Source organism: Neolamprologus multifasciatus, chromosome 10 (assembly GCF_963576455.1).
Source record: "Neolamprologus multifasciatus chromosome 10, fNeoMul1.2, whole genome shotgun sequence".
NCBI lineage: Eukaryota > Metazoa > Chordata > Actinopteri > Cichliformes > Cichlidae > Neolamprologus > Neolamprologus multifasciatus.
Window position 1 is genome coordinate 32584380 of NC_140448.1, and position 10805 is coordinate 32595184.

At 44.4% G+C, this 10805-nt stretch overlaps 1 protein-coding gene across 9 annotated transcripts; it reads right to left on the reverse strand.

Moving 5' to 3' along the window:
* Window positions 1-15: 15 nt before the first annotated feature.
* LOC146510576 (uncharacterized) lies at window positions 16-10588 on the reverse strand. 9 transcript variants are annotated; one of them, XM_085174246.1, is made up of 7 exons: window positions 9229-10588; window positions 8266-8329; window positions 7958-8153; window positions 5603-5715; window positions 4754-4835; window positions 3650-3954; window positions 18-2971 (listed from the first exon to the last, which is right to left on the reverse strand). In XM_085174246.1, the coding sequence occupies exons 3-7, from the start codon at window positions 8147-8149 to the stop codon at window positions 2572-2574; spliced, it is 1092 nt and encodes a 363-aa protein (XP_085030372.1). In that variant the 5' UTR covers window positions 8150-8153; window positions 8266-8329; window positions 9229-10588; the 3' UTR covers window positions 18-2571. The 9 variants fall into 9 exon arrangements, 7 of the variants coding, with proteins under 7 accessions (XP_085030368.1, XP_085030369.1, XP_085030372.1 ...); XM_085174243.1 differs by lacking the exons at window positions 8266-8329; window positions 9229-10588 and having other exon boundaries at window positions 17-2598; window positions 2639-2971; window positions 7958-8259; XM_085174247.1 differs by lacking the exon at window positions 8266-8329 and having other exon boundaries at window positions 9225-10588.
* Between the last annotated feature and the right edge of the window lie 217 nt (window positions 10589-10805).

The window sequence follows — 10805 nt, forward strand, 5'->3', positions numbered from 1 at the left end:
GTCCTTGATCCATCACAGCCGATTTCAATGGCTGGTAATGAACTAAGTAAGTAAAGTTTATTTATTAAGCGCTTTTCATAGACAGGTAGTCACAAAGCGCTGCACACAGAGATTAAAATATACAGTACGATAAATAGCAAAATCCACAATATACATAATATAGAGTTTAAATGTAAATTAAAAATATAAAAAATGTAAAAAAAAAAAAAAAACTAATCATGTGATTCAGGTGTGTTGTTGGGTGAGATCTAAGACCTGCAGGACACCGGCCCTCGAGGCCTGGAGGTCCCCACTCCTGCTCTAAGGCATTAAAATTAATAAAAGAAGTGATTTTGTGTCTTTGCAGATAAACCTGGGTATCATCTGCACAGAAATGCACATATATGAAGAACTACGGCAATTCCAAAGCGCAGTAATATGACATCATTAAGTTTTGCTTTTAAAAATATATTTCAGAATTAATGTTTACATATACAAATATATTTGTAGTTAATTTTATTTACATTTTAAAATATGTAATTCTTAACGTCACGGATGATTAACAGCCTTGTATCAGTGTCACAACCTTCCACAACCTCAAAACATTTCAGTGTGACTTTAAACACTTTAAAGCACATTTCCCTTTACAGTACATCGCTTTCAATGTAAATGACATTCAGCTTCTTATCACAGGCGCGAGAGCACAACGCTAAATATCCTCGACTCCTGTATCAATGACTACTGTGCTCATGAAAACAGATTCAGGGAGTTATTTAAAGCACATGATGGATGAGATGCAAAACATTTAGTTTTAAGAAGAAAAGTAAAGTAAGGCAGCAATCATGGCACATAGTTGGTTATATTCAGTGGATTCTTCCCTTACATTTAAAGTAAACAACGATCACAGACGGTACCTGAAGAGTTTAGCATCAGTTAAAGAGGAATTTCACTTTGTTAGTCTGAAGTTGTTTCAGTTATTTATTTTTTGCTTTAATGTGATGATGACACATCAAGTTTGGGTGAAATTCCCCTTTAATTAAAAAACAAAACAAAAGTATAATGTCCAATAATCAAGATATCATTTAAGCTCTTTAACTCCACATGCTTATATCTGTGTACTGTTCCCTTTTTATAGTAACAGGTAAAAGTAGTTCAGTAAGTAACACAACTTAAATAAGATAAGTTAGATCCCTTTTGTTGGTTATGTTTAATTAGTTTCGCCGCAACTCAGAGAAAAAATGTGAAAATGTGATTTTTACATGAAATTTGATCATCAAACTCCCAAATCTGAATGTAATGTTAGGAGTCAGAAAGTTGACCAATTTGACGTCGATGAGGATGTTTAAACTGATGAAAATGCATCTTCTAAACTAACTGAGTAACATTCGTTGTCTAAGGTCCAAAGGTGGACAGGCCTAGAGACCGGTTGGCAACCACCTACCAACCACCAGCTGCTACAGAAAACTGTGTTTTAACCAACTGTGAGGTTGCTGGAGGTTGGTAGATGAGCTCAGAGGAAGCCTCTTTGTGGTTGGTTTGGCAGGCTGTCGCTCGCTGCTGTCATGTGACTTCTCTTCCTGTAAACACTCGACCAACAAGCCGAGTGGTAAAGCAAACAGGAAAGTGCAACACAAACCTGAAACCTCCACAGTAAAAGTTGCACCTTTTGAAATGTGTTGTTTTCAGTAGTAAGGTACAACTTTTACTTTGAAGGAGTTTCCTGTTTGCCTTTGCCGACCCCTCGGCTCAGTGTGAATGTTTGCAGACATGTTGTTGTCTTCAACGCAAACGTGGCAACCAAATCAATCACAGGGAGGTTTTTGGGTGGAGCGCTCCCTTTGCAACCCATTTTCACCCAGTGATAACCAGCAACCCGTCACCACTTGGTGGGAATATACACGTACTGATAGCAACCGCAGGTTTCCAGGGGGTTGCTCACCACAAACGTTTGACTCGTGGGTTTATCAAAGTCATTGTTTTTGGTCTGCTGACCATGATTATGTCTCCCAAATTTCATCCTGTAGCTTTACGACCTGTCTCAAGGCAAAAACACGGTTACAGGCTGTTTGACGAAGACGATGGATCCTCTGAGGAACATAAAGTCTCCACAAAAATCCTCTTGTAGGACAGAGTGAGGATAATAACACCGTGCTACCACGGTGGCTTAACATGAGCATTTAGAGGAGCACAGGTATCAAAAAAGACTTGAAAAGCTCCAGCTTTCTCCAAACGTCACAGCAAAATATAACCTTTCCCAAAATGTCAGTTTCATTTTCAGAGGCCGAGCCTGTAAATCTGTGGTGCAGATGAAGACCCCTGTCGTGCAGTTTTGGAGCAGAACGATTTCGTGATCCTGGAAACGTGCTGAGAAAATGCTGCATGAACATGTCACCTGCTGAAAAACAGGTGACAAGGGACTTAACAGATGACCAATCAGAAGAGAGTGTGCTTATAGAGAGGCGGGCCTTAAAGGAACATGAGCTCCAATGATTGTTTGAGGCTGAGGATGAACTTGGGCGTCACATACGGAGCTGCTGAAACATAACAAGCCCGATTGTCAGGAGTCAGAACAACGACCGAGACTTTAAACTGTCACAAGCCAGCAGCTGATTGGCCGTCCTGATGAATGAATCTGACTTCACCAAAAAAAACCTCCAACATCTGAGCTCTGTTATGAACGTTATTCCTTTCTGTGAATACCGACGTGAGTCCTCCAGGATCATGTCGTCGTCGTTTCTCTGGATGGTGCTGATTGGTCAGTTTAGATGAACCGGCAGGTTGTCGCAGTAAACAGCTGAGGGGCTGACACGCCCGAGCAGTCGGCCTGGTCCCAGAGAGGCTGAAAGAAGGAGCACTGGGCAGAGACTGTGCGAGGCGTCCGCCGTGCCGTTCTGGCGTTAGGTCAGGTCCTGGACGTCCAGCAGCATGGCGTCCTGCTTCGTCCTCAGCTGGTCTCGTACCAGGAGGTGGGCCACCAGCTCGGAGCTCAGAGCTGGAAAACAAGCAAAGCAGAGTGAGGGCTAACACGAGGCGTTTGTCCCCAGAACAAAGTGGAAGAAATCTCTGAGCCCGGTAGAGTCAGACAGAGGCCACAGCAAGGTGAGGCTGAGAGATCAATCAGGTCTGATTATTAAAACCAGACAACTGTCATCAAACGCTCCATTTTTCACAGCGCAGCTCTGATTTTTTTCTTGTGTCATAAATGAAACGCACCTGTTTCCTTCACTGCAGCAGCCTTCAGTCGGCTCTACAGGAAGTAAAGTCTCAGGGCTGTGGAAAGATTACTGACAGCTGCGATTAGCTTCACATCTTTTCTATTCAAAGTTTTAATGTCTTCACCGACAGACTAAAAGATTCACTATGAGGCTAATGAGGTATGTCGTTAGAAAACCAGCCTGGCTTTTCCTGCAAATGGTAAACGGCCTGTATTTGTACAGCGCTTTACACGTCCAGTCATCCACACATTCACACACTGGTGATGGCAGCTACATTGTAGCCACAGCCACCCTGGGGCGCACTGACAAATATATAAATTTGTTTCTTTATTTTCAAGAACAAATCTGTTGGACGTGAACAGAGACAAAGTTGTGAAATAAAGATCGACTCTAAATGAAACCCAGATGTGAGGCTGTGAGCAGCACCGTTGTGTTTCCGTTAAAGCTCTGCGTACCGTGAACGTCTCGTTCCAGCGACGCCCTCAAGCTGCCGAGCTGCTGCAGCGAGCGTTCCTGCAGCTCCCAGCGCTCCAGATGTTTCCGCTGGGCCACGCAGCTGCTGCCAGCCAGCCGCTGCAGCAAACACACACACACACACAGATGAGCTACAGGTCATCGATCTGCTGCTCGGGCTCGGGCTCGGACTCACCTCCTCCTTCTGTTCGGCCAGCAACTTGTCTCTCAACGTCCTCAGAGCCGTGGCCACTTCCTGTTTCAACCCAGCGGCATGGCAACCATTGTGCCCTGTTCCCTTTGTGACCTGACAGGGTCAGAGGTCAGAGGTCAGACTGTGGATAGCACCTGTTTGTGACTGTGTTTTAAGCTGAGCATTAGGCAGTGGTGAGTTAAAGGCGAGCCTGGGTTCAGAAAAACAGCAACAAGACTCGCTGGAGAAACGCTGCCCCCTGCTGGTGGCAGCTGCCGCTACGTTCTGCAGCAGATAATCACAAAAAGCAGCTTTAATAACAGTTAGAGTTACACTCCTCGTGCAGCGGTGTGTTCAGTGACGAGTGAGAACACGAGTTAGTGCCTGACAATGACTCAGAGACAAAGGAAAGGATTCCCCCATCGTTTAACCCTCGGTGACGTCCAATCAGTGTTTCAGCTTCTTTTTTAAATTTGATCTCTCTGTACAATGGACTCCGAAAACTCTAAAGGTCGAGCCCATTTTTCCGCGTGATCGAGTTGTTCTTTATTTTTATTGTTGCCTGGCGATGAACTGATGCTCTCCTGCTCTGGCCGGACTCTCCTGCAGATCTCTGGTAGTAACACTGGCTCGGCTGCTGCTCTCAAATGTTTAGCAGTGTCTAAATATCCTTTGAGAAAAGCTGTGTCCACACCCAGCTTTGCTGCCGCTCTGCTAGAGGTTCACAGATCCCAAAAGCTTAAAATGTTCAGTGATTACAAACAGCAACACTGGTTTCACGAACAGACGAACTCTCCTTTCACTACATGAAACTTCTGAAGCTTAGATTCTGAATCATTTTGTTGCATTTGCAGTAAAATCTGTCCCTGATCTGTGTCCTGAAACTCGCTGCAGCAAGCAGAGCAGGAAGCACCTTTTTATTGGCCTCCTCCTCCTCCTCTTCACTGTCGCTGTTGTTGATGAAGCACAGCTGCAGGTTTCTGTGGTTGTGAAATCTGTAAACAAATAAAATGCTTTATTTCCTTCACAAATGAGAGGGGAAGAAACGGTCATCAGCTAGCTGCGACTCATGGCCGAATCCACAGACGGTAACGGCACGGCCACGCTCGAATAAAAACAGGACGGCAACCTCCCCGTGACCACGGAAACTCAGAGGTTGCCAGATGACCGAACTTATAACTTCAGACTGCCAACATGTTGCAGTCAGTCTGTAACAACTGTTATTACAGCACAGCACCACCAGGGGGTGTCATTCTACTATCGTGGTAGGAAGAGAGACCCCCAGAGTGAGTACAGTTACATTACAGTCGAGCTAGCTACTAACTTCTCACCTCTTTGTGAGGAAGACCATATCCTTGCAACGGGCTGACGCCAGCATCTGCCTCACCACAATCATTTATGCGACGCCACGCGGTACCAGATTGTGACGGTAACTTTAGCTGGAATTTACCGTGATTTGAAAACGCTCTGCTGAGTCATCGGATTATCAGAATTTGGAAGAATTATCCGACTGTATGCATCGATTTGATGCTGGAAACAAAAACATCGCTAATTTCTTGCAAAGACGATGAAAATGCATCTGGAGGCTTCACGGTGGGACCTCGCTAACCAGCAAGTGTTGCTCCCTCCATCCTGCACGATGGAGCAGTGGTGTAGGAGCGAGCTGCGAGGTCACCGTCTTCACTGGGCAACACTTTGACAGATTCAAACCAACAAACACGAACTCAACAAAAAACAGAGATTATCCACGACGCTTCATTACCGTGACGTAACAACTGCCACTCGACACCTCCTGAAGTCTTCCTCCTCCTCTTCCCCCCAGACGTTGCTCCACACCCCATCTGGATTTCCCTCCGTCCTCAGCCCCGCCCCTCTCTGCAGGAAGACAACATTACCTGAGGATAATTCTCCACCGATCACCTGACGACTAACCATCAACATCCAGGACTGAAAAATGAAGCATCAAAAGTTGCAGTTCCCCCGATGACCACTAGATGCTCTAAAGGTGCATCCAGGACTTGGACTGGAAGGTTTAGCCTTATTGGTTGCTGTGTTTGGTTGCCTTAGTTTCAGTATTTTAGTTTAGTTACAGAAGTTGACATTTAGTTGCAGGCATTGCTGTGTTTGCACTGGTTTTGTTGGTTCAGTTGCACAAAAACTTAGTGTAGCACTGTTGCTCTAGTTGCAGCAGTTGGTTTAGTTGCTGAAGCTGAGACTATTTTGTGTTGCTGGTTGCAGGGGTTGGTTTATTAGAAGACGTTGCTGTGTTTAACTGCAGGTGTTGCTGTAGTGTCAGTGGTTGCCATATTTGGAAATTTCCATGTCTGGTTGTTGTCTTGCTGGATAAATTGTACAACTAACCGTGCTGAGTCAGAGTTAGTTTAGTTGCATAAGTTGCTAAAGCTGCTGCTGCAATTGCAGATGTTGCCATATTAAGATGGAGCTGTTGTAGTTGCAGCATACTGTTTATTTACAATAACTGGTGTTGTTATTTGTAGGTATTTTGTGAAGGGCTGCATTGTTTAATTGCAAGGTTACAGTATTTTTTTTTAAAGTTGCTGCTGTTTGTTTTTCTTAGTTGCACAAATAGCCATTTTCAGCGGCAGATGTTGCCTTGTCTAGTTGCTGGTGTTGGTTTAGTGCAGTGATGGGTTTTTTTGGTTTTACTGGTTGGTGGTTTTTTTTGGCTGTGACTGGTTTTAGTTGCAGACATTGCCATGCATAGTTGCAGGTGTTAGATTGGATTCGCTGCACAAGCAATAATACTTAGTTAATACTGTTGCTATAGTTGCAGGAGACTGAGTTATAGTAACTGATATTGTTAGTTGCAGGTGTTGCTGCCATGTTTGTGTGAGTGATGTGGTTAGCTGCTGGATGCTATTTTTAGTTGCAGGTGTTGGTTTTAATTGCACAAAGGTTGAGATGGTTGTTTTGTCAGGGATGTCTGTCAGCTGTGTCTTAGTTGCCAATTAAATGATTATCAGACTTAAATTTTATTGATTTATTTATTCTCATCAACTTTTGCTGTTTATTTAGCAAAAGCTGCAACAAACCAGAGAAAATGTGAAATAATATTAAATTGTTATGAAACTACAAATATGGTTCCTACTGGCTTTAAAAACCAACCATGAACTAACATTGGCCTTTCAACAGTGGTCACGTCCATCTTTTATATACAGTTTATGTTGACAACAAACCAGTCAGACTGGTTTCAGATTTTTCTGTGCAGCGAAGCAAGGGTGCAAGAAAAAAAGTACTCCAGCAGCAGCAGATTCTCACCAATCAGAGGAAATGTAGTAAAAACTAAAGTGTGATGAGTATCAGCCCAAAAAGCAGCACAGATGAGAGGCTGTCGCCCAGAGCAAACAGGAAACTGACGTTGGGAAGTTTTGAGTGATCGTCGTGTCACCAGAGAGCGTATAAACATGCAGCTGTGACACCAGGTCGTTAAACCACCTCCTCCTCCTTGTTTTAGCTCGGTGTGGATTACGGCAGCGGCTCTTCAGACACAACAAACACAATCTCATCCTGTTCAGGATTGAATTAAAAAACAGGGGAAACGGCAAAGACGATCAGGAACAAGCTCCTCAGAGACCTTAGGTAAAGAGCAGAGGGGGGGCAAACCATGCTGGATACTACATTTCCCACAATGCAACTGAACAGCAGCAAACTAAAAATTTGAAGTGAAGCTTCTCTTTCAACCGGCACTGTTTACAGATGTCTGCTGGTTTAATTCTGCTCATATTCCTGCAGATCCTGCTCTCAGGCTCTAACGCTTAGTTCCAGGTTACAGCCTGAAACTATGGAAACCACAGCTGGCTACGGATTGTGTGTGCTGCCCAACCTGTTGCCCAGTGGCTGCTGAAGGTTGCTGGCTGTTGCTAGGTGGTCGCTAAGAAGGCGATGCACCAAAATCCGCCTTGTTTTTGCTTGTTTTTGTTTTTACTTTAAAATTCGAACTGACTAACTGCTGGAATCTCTAGTGGACATTAGATGAACTGCAGGTTTGGTCCTTGATTTTTCCTTCTTTGTCCAGCGAAGTGCATCATGGGAAATGTAGTTTTTCCCACTGACTGAGAAACAGAGCCTCAAACTCTGAACATTATCTATAGCTGACCTTTGACCTTTCCCTCCGCTCCTGCTCCTGTTTCTCCAGCTCAGCTATCCGCTGGCTCAGTTCCTCCCAGTGCATGATGGGAAGGTCCTGGTCCAGAGAGGATGCCTCCATGGGGTGATCCTGATGAAGCTCCTTCTCCTCCCCCTCCTCTTCCTCCTCCTTCTCCTCAGACGTCTCTTTCTCTCCCTCCATCCTCCTTGAATGAACCAAAGCAAGATCAACAAAAAGTAAACAATAACATGTGTAAACACAAAAAGCAACAAACAGCTTTGTTTTCATTTAAAAACCAGGTGGAAACTTAAACCTACAGAATGTCTGAGACGATTTATCCACAACACTCATTAACATGTTGCAGTTTTTCTACTCCTGGATCTGTAAGAAGTCACACAGAGGAGAAATACCTTATATGGTTATCTCAGGCAGCGAAGCCCCACCCATTTCCATTCTGTTTATGAGTGGCAGCCAATAATATGGAAGTGGCTTAAAGAGGGCGGGGCTAAAATGCTGTGCCACAGTGCATATTTTTGTATCTATTTGATATTAAGCAAATATTGGGCCAGTATTGCCGATACCAATACTAATAATATGGCAACCTCTCAGTGTGTCATAACTTATTTGATAGTCCTGGACATATTTTAATGATCACTAAATCACAGTGAATTTAACTTTCCACAACAATAGTAGTAGTTTGAAACTTTTTAGTGTGAATGGTCCTGTCAGTGAAGCCCTTTGGCTCAGCTTCTGTGTTTAAAGGTTTCACAGGCTGTTAATATACAGTCAAAACACAAAGGTTAAGATATTTATCGATACAGCATTAGCATCAATGCTATTCTGTACGTTTCTATGACACTGCTTGTTTCAGGCAGGTGATGAACTGAAGGTCCAGTTTAAGATAAAGGGGGCTTATTTTGGACTTTAACTCATGTTAAGCTACTGTAGAAACCCAGGATAAACATCTGGAGCTGGGACTGAGCAGTGGTGTGAGCTAAAGTTATTAATATCATTAATAACCCAGCAATAATCATGTAAAGCTGCACATATGCCAAATAAAATCAATAATTGAGGAACAGTTTCAACAATCTGGTAACGTTTAAATATGTTTACGGAAGGTTGTAAATGATCTGCCCATGTGGTTGTAGATACAGGCCAATGATCGGAGTTCTGACTGCTGCTCTCTGAGCCCTCCCGGCGGCTGTGGCTCCGCAGTGTCCCGCTGCTGTCGCGCTGCTCTGGCCGCATGTTGTTTAGGAGCAGCGGGGACACCCACCTACCAGTCACATCCAGGCGGCTCCGGTTCTCCCCGACATGTCCGTCTGCGGCCCCCCGGGTGCTCCGTGTGCGCCTCCCGCGAAGCTTCGCAGTTTTTTCGGGAACCTCGAGTAAAGCAGCTCAAAGTTTCCTGAAACTATTTTAACTCCGTCTGAGGAAGGAGCACCTCCTCCACCTCCCCTTCCGCTCTCCCAGATTTAACCTCTCGTCTGATCGTTAAAGCGACCGACGGCACGAGCGCTGACGGTAACGGGACGGTACTTGGAGTACTCCGGTGTGCGGGTGCGTGAGCCCCGAGTGTGGACTGTTAGGTGCAGTCAGGAGCGGTGTGGTTGCTTTAGTTGCAGGAGTTGCCCCATCTTGTTGCTGCGGTTAGCTTGGCTGCAGAAGTTGCTGTGTTTAATTGCGGATGCACACTGTTGTGTCAATGGTTGCCTTGTGTGGTTAAGGTTGCAGCTACTGTTACTATGGTTACTTAGTTGCACCAAATAAGCTTGTTTTGCTTTAGTTGCTTTTAGTTTTGGAATATTTGCCATCTTAGTTGCAAGTTGGTGGGGTTGCTGTGATTCGGTCCAGTTGCATATGCAGGCGTTCTCACTGTAGTTGCTGAGGCTGGTTACAGGTGTTGCTGTAGTCGTGTATGTTGTGCTTAGATATTTGGTTTTGGGGCAGAAGTTGCTACATGCAGAGGTTGGCCAACTGAGGATGTTGCCGTAGTGTCCGTGGTTGCCTCGATGTGAACCTGAAGGTTTGGGATGTTGAAATGATCTTTGTTGCTGGATGTGGATCAGAGTTGAACGGAGATTCGCTGAAACACACTCTGGGTGCTTTTTCAGTAAAATGTTGGAATCGTCTAATAACTTCATGTCTGTGGTGGACTCGGTCCAGGTGGGACTCTGGTCCAGGTTCAGGTCCAGCTGATTCTCTCCTCGTGGGAAACATCTGCACAGCGGCAGTGAAGGGGTTACGGCTGCCGGTGTCCAGTTTCACCATATTTTGGAGATGACGACTCAGCGCAGATGAAGAATTCACAACAACAGAGGAAACACCACAACATTCCTGCCATCGAACCTCCGTCCTGACGCTCCGTGTTACTGAGCTCAGTCATGAGAACTTCCTGTCTGAGCTGATGATCATTTAAACATGAAATACAAAACACTCAGTTTTTATGACTTAAACTGAGTTTAACTGTGTAAAGACGCCACCCTGGATGTACGACTGTTTCCTGAAAGTTTAAAGACCAGATTACAGATATAATGGTATAAAATGAATAAATGAACGTCCCTCATTTCTTTTCCACCCATCTGTTAAAGTAAACTCAGGAAAAACAGAACTAATGATAATTAATAAAAAGACAAACGTGCTTTGTTTAAACACCATTTAAATTCATTTTTAACTTTTTTTAAGAAACATAATTTTAAATTTATTAAGCAAATAAACGTAGCTTACTTTAGCTTCACATTCAAAGTTGGCTCTCTGGCTGCACCACGGCTCTTCAGAGGGTCGTTAACATGGCTCACTCATTGGACATCCTGAAGGATCCGTGCAGCTGTCTCAGTGTCAGAGACCAGGTTACCAT